Source organism: Diadema setosum, chromosome 9 (genome assembly GCF_964275005.1).
Source record: "Diadema setosum chromosome 9, eeDiaSeto1, whole genome shotgun sequence".
Lineage (NCBI taxonomy): Eukaryota > Metazoa > Echinodermata > Echinoidea > Diadematoida > Diadematidae > Diadema > Diadema setosum.
The window spans coordinates 10,651,920-10,677,900 of NC_092693.1; the positions used below are offsets into that span (position 1 = coordinate 10,651,920).

At 39.5% G+C, this 25,981-nt stretch overlaps 1 protein-coding gene across 1 annotated transcript; it reads left to right on the plus strand.

Annotated features, from left to right (window-relative positions):
* Positions 1-21,299, plus strand: LOC140232831 (zinc finger BED domain-containing protein 4-like). The gene is given in 5 exon segments (XM_072312945.1): positions 1-760; positions 1,324-2,065; positions 2,068-2,125; positions 3,857-3,996; positions 20,734-21,299. Coding segments are annotated over 5 exon segments (2,163 nt in total). The 5' UTR covers positions 1-103.
* The last annotated feature ends 4,682 nt before the right edge of the window (positions 21,300-25,981 follow it).

Here is a 25,981-nt window from a genome sequence, read left to right on the forward strand (position 1 = left end):
TCAAGGGTGGATTTTGTTGAGAGGAATAAGGGAGACTATGGATGATATAAAAAAGCTTGAGTTTTCTCGTCACCCGCTTTCGACACTCTGACCGATTATCATCATGAGCAATCCTCGACAGTTGCGATCTCGGAGACGATCTGCCGTGTGGGATCATTTCCGAGTTGATCCAAATAATGAATGCAGAGCGATATGCATTCACTGCAATAAGGCTGTCTCCAGGGGGACAAGTAGGAGACAGTGCACGATGACAAACCTCACTTGTCACTCGGCAAGTTGCCTGTATACGCCTCGACCGAGGACTGGTCAAAGGCCCCAGGAAACCGATGTTGAGGAACAAGCATCCACTACAACTGCACCAACAATGACGACTACGACAGCCAGACAGCAACAGACATCTGTTTCCTCTTACTTCACACGTAGCGAGCCCTATGCCCAAGATCATCCCAAGCATCGCCTGATCACGAGGAAAATCGGGTTGATGATTGCCGCAGATCTTCGTCCGTATAGCATCGTCGAAAACAAAGGGTTTAACGAACTCTTACACACGCTTGATCCGCGTTATCGAATTCCGTCACGACCTGTCTTCTCGAGAAGAGTTGTTGCAGAGCTTTACAAGGAGGTAAAATCAGCCATAATGGCTGATATTCGGAGAACAATTACCGGAATAAGCTTCACCACAGACTTCTGGAGGAGCGCACAACATATTGATTACATGTGTGTCACTCTCCACTGGCTCATCAAGGATGAAGAGATGATGGTAAGTCAGATTTACAATATAATACTTCATTTGTTTATACTTTAATCTTGTTATCAGTATTGGTGCTGTAAATTGCAAATATTTTGTGCCAACTATCCATCACATTCAATTTCAACGATTCTCCTCACATTTATTGAAATATCAGGTCGACTGGCGATTTTTTCTAAGGGGTTTATTCACTTCTTTGAAAATTTGTTGAGGAATACCATTAAGCATTAGTATTCTATTCTCTTCTTATATGTATTATTTTTCAAATTCGTCTGTAGCAATGTCTTATGAATTATATTGTCCATATATATAGGCCTATATCTTACAATTTCCCTGATACAGTATGATACTTGTAGAGGTTAGATTATGGGGGACTGTTAATGTGAGACACAAACGAAGTAAACAAAATATGTCACATTAATTTGTATGTTCTCTACTTGTGACTTCTAAGATTTCATTATATTTCGAAGGGTATGTTGATAAATATTCTACATTACACTCAGAAACAAGAATTGATACTGATAATATGTTGATTTGTTTTGCATCTTCGTTTTTCATTTGCACAGGCACCCAAGCCATGAAGCGCTCTAGTGAGTATTTCTCACTTCCGGGAGGCTGTTACGGCGGAGAACATATGGGACCGGTTAAAGGCCATCTTCGATGAATGGTGTGGAGATGTCATCGCCGGGATGGGGCTGATGTTCGGAGTTTCCGTTAATGGGAGTAACATTCGCAGGTGCCTGCGTGACACTGAAGAGCGACGCAAGTTATTCGGATCCGTGTCGTGCATGGCGCACAATCTAAACATTGCCGTGCAAAGCGCCCTTACGGCGCAACGCCGCGTCGCAGACAGACTTACCGTGCTTCGAAAGGCAATTTCGAAGATAAACAACTCTGCACCAGTGCGCCGAAGATATGAGGAGTTGCTTCGCCTTCACTATCCCAGCAGCGACAGACCAAAACTAAAACTCAACAACGAGATGAGATGGAGCAGCAAGCTCCAAATGCTGCGTGTAATACTGCCGCAACGTTTGGCGGTCGAGGCCCTCATCCAGGACCGTGTAATGAGACATCATGAAGTTCTTTTGCCAAGAAGCTACAGGCACTGGATGGAGGTGTGTGACACGATGGAGAGGGTGGTAGGGATGTTGGACCCCTACCATCAAGCCACACTGCTATCCAGCCACAACGAAACCACCCTCTCCTCATACCTTCTGACTTCCAGAGGGCTTCCAGTATCTGTGAGGCGTGCTCCCGTACAAGGAGTCGGGAGCACGCAGCATCACCTTCTAGGCAAGTGGGAGGAGATCGTGGATACAGCGTTTTGTCCGAAGACAACACCCACGTCTATCTTGCCGCAAGCCTCCTCGATCCACAGTAAATAATTGGATTAAACTTTCGATAACTAATACACCATTCTGAAAACAAGAGACCCTCGGGTCTAGCGCTCACCTGAGTATCGCAAGTTCACCTTTCACGCAGTCACTAATCTAAATTATTCACAGCTCTACTAAAATTTGACCAGGCATTCTCAAGTAGAAGATGAAAATGTACAATAAGGGCCCAAATTTTTTAAGATTCCTTAATCATTGGGGATTGGGGCCCCCTGGGGCCCTCTGGGTGGGGCATGGTGCCCATTTTGATAGATTTAGATCCTGACCCCCTAGGGATGCTACCTGCCAAGTTTGATGAAAATCCATCATGAGGTTTTCAGGAAGAAGATGAAAATGTGCAATTCAGGCCCCCATTTGGACCTTCCCAACCACCCCCCCCCCCCCCACCCCTGCCCCCAAGAGGGGCACCCCTGGATCTCCTATGAACAAACTCAAAACTACAGTCATTAATGTACTCACTCATAGTATTATCTTAGCTCTATAACTTCTGATTCTAGAGAAGATTTTTAAAGATTCCTTCATTTGGGGGGTTTGGGCCCCCTGGGGGCCCCCTGGGTGGGGCATGGTGCCCATTTTAACAAATTGAGATCCTAACCCCTTAGGGATGCTACCTGCCAAGTTTGGTGAAAATGGGTCATGGGGTTCTAAAGAAGAAGATAAAAATGTACAATTTAGGCCCCATTAGGACCCCTCCTCACCCCCCTCCCCTGGGTCCCAAGGGGGCACCCCTGATTCTGCCATGAACAAACTTGAAACTACAGCCATCAATGTACTAACTCATAGTATTAACTTAGCTCCATCACTTCTGGTTCTAGAGAAGAACATTTTTAAAGATTCCTTAATTTTTTTTTTATTTATTTATTTTTTTTTTTGGGGGGGGGGTTTGCCCCCCTGGGGGCCCCCTGGGTCGGGCATGGTGCCCATTTTAACAAATTGAGTTCCTAACCACCTAGGGATGCTACCTGCCAAGTTTGGTGAAAATGGGTCATGGGGTTCTCAACAAGAAGATGAAAATGTACAATTTAGGCCCCATGAGAACCCCTCCCCACCCCCCTCCCCTGGGTCCCAAGGGGGCACCCCTGATTTTGCCATGAACAAACTTGAAACTACAGTCATCAATGTACTAACTCATAGTATTAACTTAGCTCTATCACTTCTGGTTCTAGAGAAGAAGATTTTTACAGATTTCTTAATTTTGGGGGGTTTGGGCCTCCCTGGGGGCCCCCTGGCATGGGTGGGGCATGGTGCCCATTTTAACAAATTGAGTTCCTAACTCCCTAGGGATGCTACCTGCCAAGTTTGATGAAAATCGGTCCTGGGGTTTTCAAGAAGAAGATGAAAATGTAAAAAGTTTACGCACGACGCACGACGGACGACGCACGATGGAAGCCGGACGAAGGGCAATCGCAATAGCTCACTTGAGCCTTTGGCTCAGGTGAGCTAAAAAAGGGGGAAAAATCCAGTGCAAGATAAACATTGTTCGCAATACATAGTATATGTTTTGTTGTTGATGTTTTGTGTGGGGTTTTTTTTTGTAACGAACAGAAAGTAAAGTTTGACTCATGTCATAAGAATAACTAATAAAGCAAGTGCTATGTTATTATTTGATTTGCATTATTACACTTTGTTAAAACCTTTGGCAAAGGATGTACTTGTAATAGCTGAATTTCGGTATTTATATTTTCCTCTCTCATTTTAAATTTCATTGTTGAAGCTACAAGAAGAAATTCATTCTCCGCGAGAGGAGAGATCGAACGGTGCAGGCAGTATTGGATGCCACGGAACGTATTGCCCTAATAAGGGATACCGGGCGGGAAGATGCAGCAGCAAATGAAAGACAGGACGCTACCGAAGGTAAGAAGAGATAATATCTGGCAAATATTCAGCTGTATACTCTTTTGATACAGTGACCAAGATGCTGTGCATGTCAAGTTCTTCTTTGTTATGAAGACATTCACTTGCTTTGAATATGTGCATGTGATTAGTAAGGGGCATTGTAGCACACCTGTGTACAAAAATTGTTTATTTCTAGGGGGTGAATATTTGTGTGCGGCCTTTGACAGAAGTGGGTACTTTCTTTTGCTGTCCAGTGTAATAAAGACAGTCACAAAAGAGCTGCCGCAACTTCAAAACAGCATCTAAATGCCCTACTTGCAGAGCCCCGTCTACGTTTGGGAAAGAGAGTGGACAACTTGTTCAAAGTATATAAGACTGACAAGTGGTACAATGGGAAGGACTGCACTTTAGTATAGAACTTGGGCATGATGATGGGCAGCATTTGTACACACAAACAAAACCTTGAGAGGTTGCAAGTGTTTTACATTTTCAAGCATAACCCACAACCCAATGGCACTTACAAACACAGGTATCAAAGTTGCGGAGGAGGTACCTATGATCTTGAAGGCCATCCTGACGACGACTGGGATTTCATGCTCTTGCATTTGAAGTCATTGGACTTTCCATGCGAAAGAACAGTGTGCAATTGTCCTGCACTCTCGGGAATTACGTTGGCGATGAAGAACCATTTTCCCTGGCAAGATATGCCCTTTTGACTGAAAAGGATAAGGTTCAAATTTATCTGTTGACCAAAGAGAACAAGAGGGAATGAAGAACCTTTTAGCAATGGCGACATATGCCCTATTGATTGAAAAGCAGGTTCTGATTCATCTCTTGACCAAAGAGACCAAAGAGACCAAAGAGCACAAGAAAACAGAAACGGCTACAATCGTAAGCCATAGATTATATTTTTACATCACATTTTGATGCAGTGCATACTTTTATACTAATTTGTTTTTTTGTTTGTTTTCTTTATATTTCCATTTGAGAAGATGTCTGTGTATCCCATATTTAGCTGCACCAGTTTCCATGGGGTCCACTTGGATGTGAAGTGGGATAGAGTCTACTTAGCAACAAGAACTTAGAAAAACTCACAAGAAAGCTTCAGGATTGTGCAATTTTTGACTCATCTAGCCTCTTCAATGGGGATGATTTTTTTTTTCAAGCCAGTTGGACTTCATCTTTATATGAGAGGTTCATCTATACACCAGGCAACCACATACAGATCCCTCCAGAGCTGAAAAAATCCACACCCCTCAAAGCCAAAAAAAAAAAACACCTCATCTGAAGCCATTGGCCAGCACTGACCTCGATAAGATCAGAAAAGGAGAAAAACTAGACACTGTGATGGCATCCCCAGATGCAAGCTAGGGAAATTAAAGCCAGTGGACTCTCCTGATGGTTTTAGACAACCGTCTAAACCAGTACATACTGTTACTAAACCACAGACTCTAAAGTTCACTGCAATAGGCAAAAAATTTGTTGTGCAACAGGCTAGGGCTGTCGCAATCATTGCAGATCTAGAAGGGAAATCACAAAAATCACAAGAAATTTGTGCAAAAGGCAAAGGTAGCCTGTGAAAGATCAGCTAGCATTGAGGAACTGGAAAAGTTCAAATATATTTAGCCACAGAAGGCTACCAAATCATTGCTCATCTGACAATCCCAAAGCGAAAGAAACCCCATCTTTCTGGGAAAAGAGAGCAAAAATACACTGATTTATTCTTTGCTACCTCAATAATCATTACGATGAATTTTTGAAATCACCAGCTTTCATAGCCATTGCCTCATTTTGCTTTGTTTGTAATGCAAGATACAATTGGAACATGAAGCATGTCATTGCTGTTGCGAAAGAGGTACCTATGGCCTTGAAGACTAGCCCGATGATGACTGGGATTTCATGCTCTCGCGTTTGAAGTCATTGGACTTTCCATCCAATGTGGAAAGAACAGTGTGCACATGCTTGAACGGTTGTCCTGCACTCTCGGGAACTACGTGGGAGATGAGATTCACCAGGATCTGGCAAACTCTGAAGGGACTATAGAAGCGTTTTCACTGGCGAGATATGCCCTCTTGATTGAAAAGCAGAAAGTTCTGATTTATCTCTTGACTAAAGAGACCAAAGAGAACAAGAAAACAGAAACAGCTACAATCGTAAGCCATAGATTATATCTTGCTTGAACGGTTGTCCTGCACTCTCGGGAACTACGTGGGAGATGAGAATCACCGGGATCTGGCAAACTCTGAAGGGACTACAGAAGCATTTTCACTGGCGAGATATGTCCTCTTGATTGAAAAGCAGAAAGTTCTGATTTATCTCTTGACCAAAGAGACCAAAGGGAACAAGAAAACAGAAACAGCTACAATCGTAAGCCATAGATTATATCTTGCTTGAACGGTTGTCCTGCACTCTCGGGAACTACGTGGGAGATGAGATTCATCGGGATCTGGCAAACTCTGAAGGGACTACAGAAGCGTTTTCACTGGCGAGATATGCCCTCTTGATTGAAAAGCAGAAAGTTCTGATTTATCTCTTGACCAAAGAGACCAAAGAGAACAAGAAAACAGAAACAGCTACAATCGTAAGCCATAGATTATATTTTTACATCACATTTTGATGCAGTGCATACTTTTATACTAATTTGTTTTTTTGTTTGTTTTCTTTATATTTCCATTTGAGAAGATGTCTGTGTATCCCATATTTAGCTGCACCAGTTTCCATGGGGTCCACTTGGATGTGAAGTGGGATAGAGCCTACTTAACAACAAGAACTTAGAAAACCTCACAAGAAAGCTTCAGGATTGTGCAATTTTTGACTCATCTAGCCTCTTCAATGAGGATGATTTCTTTTTCAAGCCAGATGGACTTCATCTTTATATGAGAGGTTCATCTATACACCAGGCAACCACATACAGATCCCTCCAGAGCTGAAAAAATCCACACCCCTCAAAGCCAAAAAAAACCCCCACCTCATCTGAAGCCATTGGCCAGCACTGACCTCGATAAAGTCGTACAAGATCAGAAAAGGAGAAAAACTAGACACTGTGATGGCATCCCCAGTTGCAAGCTAGGGAAATTAAAGCCAGTGGACTCTCCTGATGGTTTTAGACAACCGTCTAAACCAGTACGTACTGTTACTAAATCACAGACTCTACCGCCAAACCATCACCTACCAGAGTTACAGTACATCTCAACCATTCTTGAGACCATGGTCATTTGTTAACCTACCAGGAAATCACAGTTCATACGTGAAGGCCAAACTGAAGAAGCAATGGGTGCAGAGAGGCAGCCGACGACGAAAGAGAAGAAAAAGGAAGAAGGTATGCAAAATGCTAACTTGTAACATACAGTGTACATGAATGTATGAGTATGATATCATGAAATTTATGACAAATAAAGTCTTTTCACAGACATCACTATTCAGAGTTTTCTGGTATCTCTGTCTTCTTTGCATATTCCATGTCTCACTGGGAAAGGGAACCCACGGCACAAAAAAGTCGGGCCAACAATTGCTTACACTGTAAATATTACAAGTTTGGTAAAGTTTACTGCAATAGGCAAAAAAACTGTTGTGCAAAAGGCTAGGGCTGTCGCAATCATAGCAGATCTAGAAGGGAACTCACAAAAATCACAAGAAATTTGTGCAAAAGGTAAAGGTAGCCTGTGAAAGATCAGCTAGCATTGAGGAACTGGTGAAGTTCAAATATATCTACCCACAGAAGGTTACCAAATCATTGCTCATCTGACAATCCCAAAGTGAAAGAAACCCCATCTTTCTGGGAAAAGAGAGCAAAAATACACTGATTTATTCTTTGCTACCTCGATAATCACTACGATGAATTTTTGAAATCACCAGCTTTCATAGCCATTGCCTCATTTTGCTTTGTTTGTAATGCAAGATACAATTGGAACATGATGCATGTCATTGCTGTTGCGAAGGAGGTACACCTATGACCTTGAAGACTAGCCCGATGATGACTGGGATTTCATGCTCTCGCGTTTGAAGTCATTGGACTTTCCATGCGGAAAGAACAGTGTGCACATGCTTGAACGGTTGTCCTGCACTCTCGGGAACTATGTGGGAGATGAGATTCACCAGGATCTGGCAAACTCTGAAGGGACTACAGAAATGTTTTCACTGGCGAGATATGCCCTCTTGATTGAAAAGCAGAAAGTTCTGATTATCTCTTGACCAAAGAGACCAAAGAGAACAAGAAAACAGAAACAGCTACAATCGTAAGCCATAGATTATATCTTGCTTGAACGGTTGTCCTGCACTCTCGGGAACTACGTGAGAGATGAGATTCACCGGGATCTGGCAAACTCTGAAGGGACTACAGAAGCGTTTTCACTGGCGAGATATGTCCTCTTGATTGAAAAGCAGAAAGTTCTGATTTATCTCTTGACCAAAGAGACCAAAGAGAACAAGAAAACAGAAACAGCTACAATCGTAAGCCATAGATTATATTTTTACATCACATTTTGATGCAGTGCATACTTTTATACTAATTTGTTTTTTTGTTTGTTTTCTTTATATTTCCATTTGAGATGTCTGTGTATCCCATATTTAGCTGCACCAGTTTCCATGGGGTCCACTTGGATGTGAAGTGGGATAGAGTCTACTTAACAACAAGAACTTAGAGAACCTCACAAGAAAGCTTCAGGATTGTGCAATTTTTGACTCATCTAGCCTCTTCAATGAGGATGATTTTTTTTTTTTTCAAGCCAGATGGACTTCATCTTTATATGAGAGGTTCATCTATACACCAGGCAACCACATACAGATCCCTCTAGAGCTGAAAAAATCCACACCCCTCAAAGCCAAAAAAGAAACCAACACCTCATCTGAAGCCATTGGCCAGCACTATTCTCGATAAAGTCATACAAGATCAGAAAAGGAGAAATACTAAACACTGTGATGGCATCCCCAGATGCAAGCTAGGGAAATTAAAGCCAGTGGACTCTCCTGATGGTTTTAGACAACCGTCTAAACCAGTACGTACTGTTACTAAACCACAGACTCTACCGCCAAACCATCACCTACCAGAGTTACAGTACATCTCAACCATTCTTGAAACCATGGTCATCTGTTAACCTACCAGGAAATCACAGTTCATACGTGAAGGCCAAACTGAAGAAGCAATGGGTGCAGAGAGGCCGCCGACGACGAAAGAGAAGAAAAAGGAAGAAGGTATGCAAAATGCTAACTTGTAACATACAGTGTACATGAATGTATGAGTATGATATCATGAAATTTATGACAAATAAAAGTCTTTTCACAGACATCACTATTCAGAGTTTTCTGGTATCTCTGTCTTCTTTGCATATTCCATGTCTCACTGGGAAAAGGAACCCACAGCACAAAAGAGTAGGGCCAACAATTGCTTACACTGTAAAAACTAGATATGATCTTGTCACAAGGACAAGATAGGTGATATGCCATCAGCATCATACAGACGCAAATACGACAAATTATATTTGAAAAAGTATGAGTTTTGCGATGAAATTTAGTTTTTGGTGAAAGACAAAAATTGCCTATGGGATATTGCATGTATTAGCAAAGGTACTACATTCAGGATCAGTATAGTGCTAACCTACAAATCAGAATTACGTGATAGAAATGACATTTATGAATGACTATATTCCAATGTTGATCTTCTAAAGTTACACAAATTTATCTTTAGTAGAACTTTACTTTTTCAGGTGCCATTCGTTATTCCGAAGGTTCGCTATTCCGAAGGTTCGTCAATCCGAAACACACAAATTCCCTATACCCAGAGGTTCGTTAATCCGAAAATGAAAAAGGGTTCGTTAATCCGAACATTTGTGGCGTTATTCCGAAGGTTCGTTATTCCGTAGATTGGTTAATTCGAAAATGAAATTCGGAATAACGAATCTTCGGACTAAAGAGCCTTCGGAATAACAAACCTTCGGAATAACGAGCTGTAACCACTTTTTCATATGACTAACTTTGAAGACATGTGACTTAAAACGATGATTTATGGATTTTTACAAAGTTTTAAAAGTGATTATCTCAGAATCATACATATGTGGTTTAGGATTATATTGCACCGAGCTCCTCATATCCAATAAAGTGAAGTTGATGTTGATAAGAAATTATTGGTTAGTGATGTGTTAAGTGCCTGCAGAATATCTAGGTATGAGTTCCCTTGGATAATGAGATATAAATAAAATTTACACTTGGAAGATGGAGCCTTACCAATTTGGTGTTATCTTATGAAATGATTGGTTAATTATGGGCCAACTTGTCTGCAAAATTTGGAAGTCAGAAGCTACATATGATTATTGAGATATAAATAAAATATTGATTTAATTCTCGAAGATGGCGCCTTAATCAGTTGTTATTTCATGAAATGATTGTTTGGGCATCTTCTGTATTATGTATACATAATTTCAGTTCAATTGGAACAATGCTTCCTGAGATACCGTGAAACAAAGGGATATTTGTATTCTGACCTTGTATAGATAAGATGATCTTATCTTTATCAAATTGGTGTGATGTTATATTGTGATCATGGGCTGGTCTTGTATGGTACAGGCGTTCAAAATTTTGGCTCAATCTGAGAAGTGGTTGCTGTACAACACAATTATATTGCACGTGCAGAGAAAAAACCCCTAATCAGGGGGTTTTGTCTGTTTGCTTTCATTAGACCGAAACAATGGCGCACGTGCAGGGAAAAACCCTTGATCAGGGGTTTGTGTTTGCTTGCGCAGACCAAAACCCCAAAACTATGGGATGTGCAGAGAAAACCCCTGATCAGGGGTTTTAAACCTAGAGTCCCCAGTTTTCCGCGATACGGAAAACGGAAAGATTTCATGGAATTTGGTAAGAACGCAGAATATCACAGAATTTCACGGAAAACGCCATTTGTCAGGCCAGAAAAATTGAATAACGAAATAACAGCAAAATACGTTTAAAAAAAAAGCAAATGCAATCACAGATCAGTCACGGCAAGCACAGACATGATTAAAACCTGTTCGCAGTCTTTAGTTAAGTTGAGTTTTAGTACATTTTTACTCATTTTAATTAGTGCTCTGCCATATGTTTTGTACACATCACGGAAGAACACATATTTTGAAGTTTAGAACGCAGAAGAACACGGAATTTGTATTTTAGAAAACGGAAAACTGGGGTCTTCATTTAAACCCCTTATTATGAGGGGTTCTTTGAATTTTGCAACATTTGGCATTCCATTGGTTGTCCAGACCCAAATTATGGTGCACGCACGTGGAGGGAAAAATCCCTGATCAGGGATAGGGGTTCCTTGAATTTTGCTAGATTTCGCATTCCATACCGACGTACGTGTACATGGCCATTGGTCACGTGGTAGTATATGGGTAGTGCAGTACAGTTAGACGTAGCTACCGTGACAGCTTGATATACATACAACGTACGTTAGGGTTTTATAAAAATTATAACTCGAGAGTATCCAAGATAAGATGGCTTACACGTGTAAGACTAAGAGTAAGAGATCTTGTACTGTGTACCTCTTCCTTGTGGAGCGTTTGGAACGTAGAACATCAACCCAGAGTGAGTCCACGTACCCATATGGACAGGGTGATCGTGAGTTTTTGAAGGGAAATGTTGCAGTAAAGGGTGGTGGGACAGCCATTTTCGATTTGTTCATTAACGAACCAGGGAAGCGAAATCAGGATGAAGTGGTGTCGTTAATGGCCATGGACAGGGATAGGTTCTTTGGTGTGTGGGACTGTACTTTGGACGCCGTGAACCTGAAAGTGACTGTCAATGTCAAAAGTGAGGTACGTATTTCAAATCAAGGACAAAACTTCATTTAGGGCAAGGCTGTCACCTGTAAGTGTAAGTTACAGTGTTTCACTTTCAAAATGTAATATCTGGAAGGCTGAAATCAAGTTGGAAAATTTCCATTCTATTCTCTAGTCCTTGGCTTTGCTATCTCCTGTATTAACGTTAATGTAAAACATATTGACTGTTGACATGTCATTTTTGCCTTCAAATTTCCCCTTTTGTATATGTGGTATCAAAAATCCAAACTAATATCTGAATATTATCAATATGAAATTTGAATATTTGGTAGCAGACTTTAAAATTGAATTCAATAATCAAAAGTGTAATTTAAAAGAATTTTGCCGTTTCTGTGTTTTCCGTCCGTTTTCTACGACCGCGGGAAATCACTGTCCCTAAATATGTAAATGCCAATGTACTCTAAGGCCCAAGGGTAGTGAAGATATGGATTATTATTATTTTCTTTTACCATAATGCTTATATAGCGCATATTACTGCGAGTGTGTCTCTATGCTTTCTTTAATAGGAAGAAAAAGAAATGTTAAGAAAGATGCTGGTAATTGTAAATATAACTCATTCAAAATACTTTTTGAACAAATGTGTTTTTAAGGTGTTTTAAGGTGGATTTAAACTTGGGAGTAGTGGATGCGTTCTTCACATATGATGATTAATGACGGATGATTAATATGAAACCACAAAATGATGCCTAGATGACGTCATGATTGGTTGATCATAAGGACTGTTGTTCTCAGTGTCAAATGTGTTGGTTAGCTGTTGTTTGTATAGTATGGGTATGCAGAGTCCAGTGCTGATATTTTAAATCAGACGATTGAATTTGCGAGTAATATTTTGTTTTGCGCAGAATGTATAAAGACCAAGCATGTACATAATATGTGGTGTGGAGTCAAGCGGTATAGTCCGGCAGCCAAACCCTGATTTTTGGGCTAAGGTTGCATTGGAATGTTATAGTTTTTTTTTTTTTTTTAAGTGATATTGAATGTTTAGACCTTCTATTTCATCAATCCACATGCTGGAGCTCTGTCAGCATTGAGCAATTTGAGATATACACGGAAATCCAAGATGGCCACAGGCGGCCATCTTGAAAATGCTATTTACTTACTTTTAACCCCCCTAGCACACCCAAAATGGGCATTAAAGGTTTTTTAGGGATGGAGAATTCAAATCTGAGGTTAGTTTCAGGATATTACTATGTTTTGATGTCTTAAAATAAAATGGCATCCATTTTTCAAGATGGCCGCCATCAACATGCTGTAGTGTAGACTATGTAGAATCGCGCAAAGACCTGACTTATCATTTAAGTTTTCCCCTTTTTTTGGACAAGGGAGGTGCATAAAGTAAAAAAAAAAAATATGAAGATTAAGGCCTGAAGCTTAGATTCATTGATAAAAACAATACACGTTAATCCTGTTACAACGAAGTCGCTTATAACGAATGACAGCTTACAACGAAGCAATGCTAGCTGAAGTACAATGAAATTTGCTTATAACGAAGTAGTTTATGTGATCCCAAGCATTTCGTTATAACAGGATTCGACTGTAGTATTATCAGAAGTATTTCAAAATAGTCATGTTGCTTTTCTGTATACATTGGTATACTCATAATTTCAAGGTATCTTTTTGATATGATTTTTTTTAATACTTCTGTTCTGTAACGGCTCATTATTCTTGTCACAATGACCGAACAAGAGAGGCAAGAGATATTACCAGCCATCCAGAAGAAACAGATGAAATAGATGCATAAACAGTATCTTCAGGAAAAAGACTGATATTCAGGAACATGATCCATACATCTGAACCAAATAAAGTAGTAGACAAACTTAAATATTTGGTTCTTGCTAGAACAGAAGATCTGTTTTATCACCTCTGCCTGTAGCAGTGTAACCAATGGTGACACTACAAGAGAAGAAGCACTTCATTCAGGTAGGATTGTTGAATTGTTTCACACTACTCTTCAGCAAGGACAGATCCTCCAACAGCAGGGTGATGTAAAAAAAAAAAAAATCTTCAACCGTCATTAGGGTTCCAGTTTGATCATTATATTGTATCACCCAAAAGAGATCACTTTCAAAACAATCGAGAAGTATTTTAAAAAATCATATCAAAAAGATACCTTGAAAACGTTTTTCAGTTTGGGGGGGGGGGGGTCAAGGTCATGCCGCGCAGCTGTTACTATATGAGGGAGCGAAGCAACCGAGCCGAGCGAGCCGAGCGAAAAGAGGGGGAGGGGTGTGTCCCCCTCCCAGGGTGAGAACTTTTTGCATTTTTATGTTGTAAATGGCGCAATTTGATGCGTGTTTTTGCGCGTCTTATGGACTTGAAACGGCCACACTTGTTTAATTAAGGTAGCAGGATATTTTGATGTGGATTATTATTGAACAACTTGCCTAATAAAGACATTAGTGGTAGCATTTGAATAAACTTCTTGTATCAATTATTACAATGAATTTCATGAACGCTGTCTGTTGTAAAGCAATCAAACAGTAAAGGCATGCACACGTCGAGGGTGTACATAAGGGATATTTCTCCTTCCACACTGAGGTGATTTTGCATTTTCAGACCTAAAATTCAGCGATCTGGTGCAAACTTTTGTTGCAATACTTGGAGTTTTTTCTAGCTCCCCCCCCCCCAAAAAAAAAAAAATAATGGAAATAATTAGGGCTTTTTCAGGGAAGTGTTAATAGCAAAATCACGGGATTTAGCTATTATTCTGCATGTGCATCACCTGTGTGTATGTACAAAGTCTAATGAGGTAGAGGGGGAGGGTGTGGGAGGGGGATGCCCCCTCCCACTCGACGGAGCTATTGAGTTTTTAAAATTGAAATAAAGCGATCTGAAGCACACTTTTTGTGGGAAATTCGGAAATTGCCATTCCCCAAAGTGTACTAAGTCTATAGAGGGGACCAATCAACGGGAGGGTGGCAAGATACCTCTCCCGTATTCGAGGGAGGCTTCTTTTTTTTTTCATTTTTAGAAATGAAATTCAACAATCTGGCGCACACTTCTGTTGGAATATCTGAAAATTTGTCAAATAGAGAAGTGCAAGTCTGTAGAAGGAGACATAGCAGGATGATGTGGGAGGGGATAAGCCCTATTCTCCCTCCTACATGAGGGAGATTCTGTATTTTCTGATTGCAGTTAAACGTTTTTGTGCACACATTTTGTGGTATATGTTTGGAAAACTCGAAGTGTAGCCATAGTCTACTTGTTTGCACGGGAGGGGGCGGGGGGGGGGGGGGGGGATGGGGAGAAAGCATGGGAGAGTGCTATCCTCACCCTCCCCTTACAGGGAGCTTTTGCCTTTTTAAAATTGAAATTGAGATCTATATTTCGTGTACGCATATTTGATAGAATATTTGGGAAAGTATTAAAAAAAGATGATCGGGGGAACCAAGAGAGGAAAGGGTTGATTAAAAAGGGGATATTCCCCTTGTACATGACGGAACTTTTGATTTTTTCGGAATGTAAGTGATAAGTCTTGTGCACTCAGAATTATTCAGAATCTTACGGGGGCAACTGCCCCCATCCCCCCCCCCCCCCCACACATCTAAAATGGCTCAATGAAAATATATTTCTCTTACTCAACTGGACTAAATACCTTTCAAAGAAACTATTCGTCTCAAAAAATCATATAATTTAAACATACTCTTTTTGACCAAACATTTGCCATCAAATCTTGTTTAGACATATCACTTAATATCAGCTTCAAGGTGCTCAATATCCAGTTATTACTAAACCCTTCCCCTTTTCTTAGCCATACAACACCAAGACCAGCATTGTTAAGAAATACCTCAGTTTGAGATATCCACTTAGATACAAAAGTCGTGTCCTCTAAAATTACTAATCTTTGAAGTGTATAAAACCTGAATGATTATTTAGCAGAAGAACCCTTTATGATCCTCAGCCAAAGGCTAACCATACAATATCTAACATTATAAGCCAGTCGTGTTCTCCCGGTTTCTGCATATACCATACAATCTGGTGAAAATTTTTAAACATAACAACGATTTCAAGAATTTCCCATGAAAACATTAAAAATTACCTCATGTATGAACAACCCCAATCTTAAATCGCTTGCTGCGACTTGGTAAAAGCCCAAAGAAAGGTGGAAAAGTATTATCTTTTTAAAGACACCATTGAAAAACTTCACGTAATCACTGTGAAATACATCTATTTGTAGTTACCAATAAAGCTGTAAACAAAGCTCTATGCTACATTCAGATTAATCACAGTGCTCGCACTCGATGCAAAGCAGCGTTGCCGTCGAACGAATGTCTTGTACGTACATCGTATCGTGCTCTGTGCTCGCTGCACTGTCTGCTCTCCTGTAGTGCAACGCAGTTATCACCGAGCGAGTAGCTGCGATCGAAATTATTCCGAGAGGTATATAAATGACAAAATGGTAAAAATTCCATTTCTACTGGACTTTAGCCACACTCAGATGCAAGTATTAAGGTTACTGAATAACTACGGTGAGTTTATGCATTTTTGGAGGTCATTTGACAAACAGATGCGAGTAATTGTGTATGATGTAGAAATGCACACCATTGCCTAAACCGACCAGACGCTGTAAAAACGTTGTGCGAATCGCAACGTACCTACTGTAGCTACGGGGCTACGTACAGCGACTGGGCTGTGCACTCCTACCCTTTATCCTTCCTTAATTTGTCGATGAAAACTCCTTGTAGTTATCAGTATCAGAAATGTCAAAATTGGCCATATCCGAAGGTTTCATGAAATTTCATATTCAATTAGATCATTCAGAGAAAAATAACAAATTTTGGCTCCAAACTGGACCTTAAAGGGAAGGTAAACCCAAAAAGCAATGTGGATTGAGTGAAAGCAGCAACATTAGTAGAACACATCAGTGAAAGTTTGAGGAAAATCGGACAATCGATGCAAAAGTTATGAATTTTTAAAGTTTTGGTGTTGAAACCGCTGGATGAGGAGACTACTACAGGATATGACGTATGAGTGGACAACAATACAGAGAAAATATAAAGGAAATTCAACAAAAATTCACTTTTCTAGAATTATGAAAGAGTAATGGACCAGCCTCTTTCAGAAAGCAGGGGGAATAATTGCTACCCCTAACATACGTCAATATCAAGTTGATGGAATTTGTAATTTTCATGAAAAATGGATTTTTGTAGAATTTTCTTTATATTTTCTTGGTATTGTTCTCCACTCATACGTCATAACCTCTAGTAGTCTCCTCGTCCAGCGGTTCCAACACCAAAACTTTAAAAATTCATAACTTTTGCATCGATTGTCCGATTTTCTTCAAACTTTCACTGATGTGTTCTACTAATGTTGCTGCTTTCACTCAATCCACATTGCTCTTGGGGTTTATCTTCCCTTTAAAGGACAAGTTCACCTTCATAGACATGTGGGTTGAGTGACTGCAGCAATATTAGAAGAACACATCAGTGAGAGTTTGAGCAAAATCGAACAATCCGTTCCAAAGTTACGAATTTTTGAAGTTTCTGCTCAGTCACGGCTGGATGAAAAGACTACTATAGCTTGTGATGTCACATGAGTACAACGATATAAAGAAAGAATAAAGAAAATTCAACATATTTCCATTTTTCTTGCATAACAAAAGAACACTCGACTTCTCTCTTTCAGAAGGCAGGGGGAATAATAATACCCTTAACATACGTCAGTAGCAAGTCGGAGAAATGTGCACTATATTCAAAAAGTAAAGTTTTGTGAAATTCTCTCTTTATTTACCTTATATAGTTGTACGCATGTGACATCATACACTGTAGTAGTCTTCTCTTCCAACAGTGACTGCCCAGATACTTAAAATATTCGTAACTTTTGAACGGATTGTCCAATTTTCCTCAAACTTTCACTGATGTGTTCTACTAATATTGCTGCATTCTCTCAATCCTTATGTATATGAGGGTGGACTTGTCCTTTAACTCAAATACCTTCACGCAAGGGACAATGGGAACAAATACAGAGCAAGAGCGCCAGCTTTTGTCTGAATGCGACCATGCGACATGATAGCAGCCGACGCGTCGAACGTAATGTGTACAGTGCTGTGTATGAAAAAAAAAACAAGTATTACATATTACGATTTAAAAGTGTTTATGTGGGCAACCCACAATAGCAATTCCCTTTTCGACTTTTGATATTTGAGCTTTGATGAAAAAAGTAATTCAGATTTGCCTCCATATGTTTATATATTTTCTTAAAAAGAATAAGTGTAAGAGATAGCAAAATATAACATTGAGTTCACTCAATGGGCGAATATTTTGTTATATCACATTAAACGTCAATTTAGACAATAAAACAGGCATAGTAAACGGGACATTTTAAGTATCAGAAATCTAAACAGTAATCTAAAAATAATTAGCAATGAAACCTAATCCAGAACAGTTCCATAGTACAATCTACATCAGATTTGAAATAAGAAATGTCTCTACCTTTCAGATTTACTTCATTTATTAAATGAAAATGGATTTCAGTTATAGCCTGTATGAAATAGGCATGTCTGTCCATCCCGTTACGTACCTACATCTGTTATTTTTTTTTTTCCCAGTGGGCAGAAAGAAGGTTTTGGTGATTAAGTAGTTTCATTACGGGATAAGTTGAAATGTTTTAACCAAAACTAGCTTAGCTTAAAAGCAAATTTAATGCAATTGGCAATCAAACTTAAGTGCTGCTTTGTCTGCCCACTTTTTGAAAGTAGGTAGCAGATTTTTAAGGAGACTCATTTTTTGAAAAATAAGCCATATATCAGTGCAGTTGCTTGGATTCATAAGACATGCCAGGCCAGCATCTACATACAGTGAAACCCCGTTATAACGAGTTCGGTTATAACGAGGAACCGCTTATAACGAGGTGATCGCGTCGGTCCCGTTTTCCTTTGCGTGTAAACCTATGGCAGAACGAATCGGTTATAATGACTTCGGTTATAACGAGATTCCGGTTATAACGAGGGCATTTTCGGCGCGTCATGATAAAGAAAAACATAAGAAATTTGATCGGATATAACGAAGTACCATTTCTTGATGTCCCGACTTCCAGTTCCTTTGCTGGTTAGCAAATATGAGTGTATGATTATAGCCGAAATAATTAATGAAATCGCGATCTCGCCTGGTGACAGTAGCGTAAAAAATAGTTGAATAACACAATCCTGTCGCTTATCTTTTAAGCACGGATGTACAAAACGCGAAGAGATTTTCGGAAGAAAATGAACAACGCATCTTTAATCAAGGAGCTTCAAACACATGGAGATACAACGCCGGAGCAGGAAAAAATGCACAGCATGCCAGCGGATTAGTGCGCGAGGAGAAAGTAAAGATATTTCACTGATAACACGGTCCCCTTGGTCCCCTGGGTCCCATTTCCCCTTCCTTTATCCGAGAGGTATGATGCCGCTCGGTGCTGTAGTGTTTGCTCACTCGACCGTGTTAGCATGATGTGGGCTGGGGAGCTGTAGCATGTCGATGCTTGCGCAGTGTGTAGGGGTATCCAATCCGCATGCGCATTTATGTTCAATCGACTCTGCTGGCTTTTCTCTTCGTTCTCAAAAAAATCACGAAAATCGGACAAAAAATGGGTGAGTTATGATGTTATCATGTGTTTTTATGAATATCTAATTAGCTAAGTTATGATTATACTATAAGTAAAATTCTGCAAATATCCACATGATGCGCAATATATGAATTTGAAGATCGAAGTCTCATCTTTACAAACGCTTTCATCTGCACTGCGGCCAGCAGCGGCCAACTTCAGGAAAGCCGAGTTTCGAATGCTTGTTGGCCGAGATTTTCAGCTTTTTTTTTCCACTCTTGTGTTTCGTATTCCTCGAGTTATGGAAAATTATCCGTAGGTCATACATTTTTTTCATGTTTTATGTTGTTGCAATTGAAAATAATCGTTGAAGAAGTGATATTTGTGAGTCATTTTGGTGTGATGTTTACGTAGCGTCTATTTGGAAGTAGCTTTTTTTATCACTCAAAATCTTCTATATGGGACTGTACAAAAGTGTCACTGAGATGACATCGGTAGTTGAATCCTCCAGCCTGCCTATGTGGCGCATGGTCTGGAATTTACATGTTCATAGCTTCCATTCAGAACATTAAAAACAAAGTACAAGCAGGCGTACTGTAGTCCCACAAGGTTCTCAATCTTAATCTTCTTGTGGATGTACAAATGACTGCATGTTTACCCGAATTGACGCTCTAACTTTGTAAATTTAATGGCTATCCCGTGCGCTGATCCCATGCATAATTTCAGTCAATATCCTGTGAGCTACATCATGTTTCACTTGAACCAGTATTTTGTTGCTTGTTTTCCTTTAGATTATTGAAAAATAATTGAATAGTGACCAAAGTGTAAATGTGAAATTTTATATGTTCATTTCATTCAGTTATTTTTCTTATTATATTAGGTTTACTTTATCATGTGAATTTATAAAATACTAACAACATGACACATAAAAGATTTTTTTAAAACAAATATATGTGATTTTGTTGTGTACATTATATTCAGCTTCATAGAGCTTTAGAAAACTGATGTGATTAAGTATCACCGAATTATTATAGAATTATTTTTATTAAATGATTATTTTTACTGTTATTAATATCGTTGTTGTTATTGCTATTATTGTTTTTTTTAGACGACAAGGACAGACACAAGGAAAAACTTCAGGACATCTGTAGATTGTGTGGTAGCCATGGTATCACATTGCCAAATAAGCGACACCAAGCAAAGTCAACATGGTCTGCTGTTATCAAAAGGGCTCTTGACATTGATGTTTCTCTCGACATTGATGATATTCATCCTCCTTCGGTTTGTGAGCTTTGCGGGCTTTGCTCGAAGAAGTTATCCAGATGGCGTGAGAAGCAACGAAAGAGGCAAACTGCAAGTATCAGCATTGTTGTTCCTGATTTTGAGCCTCATGCACCGGACTGCAAATATTGTGTTTCGCATGTAGAGGAAGATGGTGGCACTCTAGATGCAGTGATGAATGCGCAGGATGTGCTCCAAGGAAAGATGGTGTTCAATCAGAGAGCGGGGAAGGTGATCATTGTCGAGTTGGATGATGAAGGCATGTCGGAGAAATGCTGCAACATTAAATGTGACAGAAGTTGGAGGGTTCGCCACTATGGCAAGGTAATAGATCCGGGAATTGACATTCTCAAAGATTTTCCACCCAATTTGTCTCCATCGCAGATTCTAGAGTTTTTAGAAGCAATCACGAAGTCACATGTCTGCCCAGGCAATGAAGACTTTGGTGATATTAGCCCAGAAGATGTTATGAACCGTCCTGTATACCATCATCCGAGTAAATATGACTCTCTGAATGTGTCATTGAGACACAACAGTTGCCCCATCCTCAAAGGTGATGTCGGACGGTGCCGTACCTGTACCATCTACAGGACGGATCTGGGCATTCTTCGCAAAAGGTTAAAGAAGGAGAAAGAAACAGCGAATACGTCAAGCTTCAAGCCACATGCTCACTTGTCAAAAACAGAGATGCGTAATCGCTTGGAAAAATGAGTAAGGAAAGGAAGGCCATGGGGGAGAACTTCATGCGGCTACGCAAGTCCTTGCACAAGGTGATCCGAAAGGAAGGGGAAATCATCGATAAGAAAGTGAGCAAGTCATTCAAGGATATTTTTCAAGCCCACAATGCCGACTTCCCAGAAGGGTCACCTGCAAAGCTTCTGTGGGAGGAACAACAGAAGTTTTTCACAAAGCCACCCCGCCAGATGCCTTGGCATCCTTCAATTCTCCGCCTCTCCATTGCAATTCACTCCAAAAGCCCTACTGCATATGACCTTCTTCGGTCTTCCGGGTACCTCCACCTTCCCCATAAAAACACGCTCTTCAACTACACACACTGCTTTGACATCAACCCTGGATACTCTTCAGACTTCCTTTCCAAGATTGCTAAGGATATAAACATTGAGTCTCTGCCACCCCATCAGAAATATGTATCGGTCATCTTTGATGAAATGAAGGTGAAATCAGGCCTTGTCTACACGTCAAGAGGTAAACTGGTCGGATTTACAGACCTTGGAGACATTAACAGTGAACATATCAAATTTTCCCTGAATACAAGCCCGACACCAACCGGTATTGGTCACTGTTATTAACTTCCACTATATTTGAAATGTTTTATTTTTAGGTACCTACAAGCTCCAGAGGCTTCAAATGCTTAAAACTGGCTGAAGAAGGTGATGAGGTGGGGCGTAGCCTAACAGTGAACCTCTGGAATGTGGATTGCGAAGGTGTTGGGATCCATGACATTGTGAAAGTTCATGCAGTGGAGGTGCTGGGAGATGGTGTTTTAACGTCATCCCCGTCCACTACAATTTCTGTAAGAATATATATTGTTTCAGTTGTTAACATATAGTTTCTGTTAACAAATCGGTGTTTCAATCTGGTATTAAAGACAGCCCACCCCTTTTGCAATCATTCCTAGTAAAGACAACACCAAGAAATTTTCATCAAGAATAAAAAGTAATTGAGAAAGAAACTAGAAATGTCGCTTTGGCGACTGGTATGCCTCCGCCATAATGCATGATTTTCCCAATAGGTCTAGATAGTACATGTGGACACTGTGTGATTACATTTTCACAAAATTGGCAAAATATTGGAATGACAAGTTTGTCACAAATGTGTTGAATGTTCACCTTCCTTGACGTAGGTTTAATTGGATGAATAGGAGAGCATGTATCTAGGGATTTAAGGACTTTAACTTGACTTTGACCCATTCATACATTTAGGCATTGAGTAATTTTCAAGGTACAGGTGTGGAGAAAAAGTGCAATTTCTGAATTGAATAGTAAATTGTTACCATTTTCATCTGGCCCTTGACCCTAAAATTCATAAGATAATTACTTTCAGGTAGAACATGCATAATATGTACTAAGTTTCAAGGTAACTTGAGCCACTTCCGAGATATGGAGGAAAAAGTTAGTTCAGCACTTTCACTTGATCTTTGATCTTTTGACCTTTGAGGCAAAAAGAAAAAAAAAAAAACTTTCCAGAGAATTTCTATTAGGTTACACACGCATACACCAAGTGTAAAAAAATAACCCTGCTGGCATTGCATAAATATGAGGGTAATAGTAACATTTTGAAGTCTTGCACTTGACCTTTGACCCCTGACGTTTGACCCCATGAACCCTACATTCTCTAGATAATCACTTCCAGTCAGTACATGCATATACTATGTTCCATGAAGAACAATTTTCCAAGGTATGGCGAAAAAAAAGAAGTTTTAATATTTTTACTTGACCTTTTGACCTTTGACCTTTGACCTCATGACCCAAACTTTCACCAGAGAATCTTAATTGGGTAATACATGTATACACTAAGTTTCAAGAAAATATCTTCAGGCATTCAATAGATATGGTGAAAATAGGAAATTTTATGTATTTGACCCTGACCTTTCGACCTTTGACCTTTGACCTCATGACCCAAACTTTCACCAGAGAATTTTAATTGGGTAATACATGTATACACCAAGTTTAAAAAAAAATATCTTCAGGCATTCAATAGATATGGTGGAAATAGTGAAATTTTATGTATTTGACCTTGACCTTTTGACCTTTGACCTTGAGCATGTGCACCCAAAAGTTGATAGGCACAACTTCACCCCCTAATACACATACATGCCAAGTTTCATTAGGATACCTCAACAGGTTTTGATAGTTACCTTGTCCACAAAATTCATTACGGACGGACGGAAGGACGGACGGACGGACAACCCGAAAACATAATGCCTCCGGCACCACTTCGTGGCGGAGGCATAAAAAAGGTCATGTCCAATTTCACCCCTGGATTTGGGATCACTTACGGGGTGACTTTGGACACCAAAGAAGTACCAAATGTTTGACGGCTGCGCAATGTTTTTTCTTTCTTTTACAGATGAGATACATGTAGTTAGTTAGGATGGGGAGATCATATAAAAGACGATTTGGGTCAAGAGACTATAGAAACTTTTCAGAAGAAAGCATGAAAGATGCTGTGAACGCTTGCAAAAATGGAATGTCGATCAGGAAAGCATGTGCAGAATTTAACGTTAAAAGAGGGACTTTGTGTAACAGACTGAACAATCGGCACACATGCACACAAGATTTCCAGTAGACATTGGTTTTCATTTTGTGAACCTAGGCCCAAGAATTTAAGCAAATATTTCCTGTAGTTGGTTTTACTTTTGTGATTTCTAGGGCCAAGAAAACCTTGTATTTCCAATAGACATTGGTTTTACTTTTGTGATAGCTATGTAGGGCCAAGAAAAGCCTTGTGTTTCCAGTAAACACGATCTTGTTCTTTCTTTCCAAATGCATTTAAAAAAATCAAAATGTGTTATTTTGCAAACATTTCAAACTGACCTAAAGTTACAATGAACAACATTCAAAGGAAATTACAAAATTTTCTTGTAGAACTACATACCGTGGTACTTTAATCTGGCCAACCTCCGGGTGTACATGCATTTCTTGGGGTAAAACCCCAAATTATTCTTTAAAATGACTTGAAAGTGACTCATGACCCATTTAATGTAATTTATCTTATTAACATCTGTAGAATTGGACAACTCAATGATGGTACAATTTGTACGTGTACAATACCTCACTTATCCATGTGATCAAACTTGCTGACTATCCTGAATAATTGCAAGGAAATTCATGCAGTGCCTTGTTTAAGTAGCATCCTTTTTCGTGATTGTTCTAAACTATTATGAATATTAAGGTTTATTGAAAATTCAGATTTTCAAATGTAGGGGCACCAGTAATTCTATTACTAGTATCTTGAAAAAATTGTGCAACCAACTATCTGTGAATGCCTCTTTAAACTGAAATTTTCATTACTGCAGAATTTTGCTTCTAAAAACCACCATACAAAATGTATAAATCATTCATGTGTATTTTGTATACTTGCTGGTTGTTACGAAACATTTCAACATGTTCGAGTTGTTAAAACCTTTTCCAAAACTTGTTATGAAACATTTCAACATGTTACAGTTGTTAAAACTTTTTTAAAAACTTGTTAGTAGTCTAAACTCCCCCCCCCCCCCCCCAATAGAGAGTTAATCTTTGGACAAACAACAATCCTGTAGGGTATATTGACAAGGTTTATACTGGTTGTCAAAAGTTGGGCACTTTGGACAAACTTTGACCAAAAAAAAAATTAACATAAAATAGAATAAACTAAAGAAGTCTCTATATGACATGATATCCTCTTTATTAGTACTTGTTAACCCCCACATCAACCCCAGAATTCCTTTGTTCTTAATGAAGATATCAATAAGAATAGTTCAAATTTGTCCAAAGCCACCCCGGTTTACGGTAGCTTCAGGAAAGGCAACAGCACCTCTCCTAGTACAATGTGTCTGAATTTGACAGAATCTGACAAGACTGGAATACATGTAGATAGATGCAACACATGGAGCCCTACTGCTGACAAGTCGAACTATCCAAGCTATTCTCTTGAATGTGAAACCAAAACAAAAATTACAATATTTTGACTTTGTTACATAGAATCCTTTCAAAGTGTTTTACCCTCGTTTTTTTTTTTAATTGATATGTTTGCCCAACGAGTGTTTTTGTCTTAAATGTAAACAATTCATGAAAGTTATTTCATTTCCTGGTTCTTATGCAAATGTGAACATTGGGGTGGGGTCTGGGTACCTAAAAGCCTTCAAAATACTAATATAGCCTACATTGTTGTCATTCACTGGACAAACTATTAAACTATCTTGGTTGTTTGCAAAAATTAAAATGATTCAATTCATTGTGTACTTGTATTCTCATTAAAGATGAAACTTTATATTTTTTCTACAGATGTCGATGTATCACGTTACTTTCAAAACATCGAAGAAGGTCATCCGAGTTTATGCAAATGAAGCTAGTGTTCAAAGTCTTAAAGAAGAAATTTCCAGGGCATTTGAAATAGATGGGACAGCCTTCTCGCTCCAAATATTTGATGCGGATTGGGATGACTGGGTTGACTGCATGGGGGATGACCTTCCAGCCGACAGGTCGAAACTAAAAGCAGTGGAAATGGCTACAGCCCCTGAAGTACAAGTACTACCAGCACAGCCAGCACCACCCAAAGATCCACGGGATGATAGGTACACATAAGCTCTAAAAAATCATTACAATACTGTATTTCACCCCGTTTTTCCATGGGGAAAAAAATCCCAAATCAGGCGACAGTAAAGGGGGTAA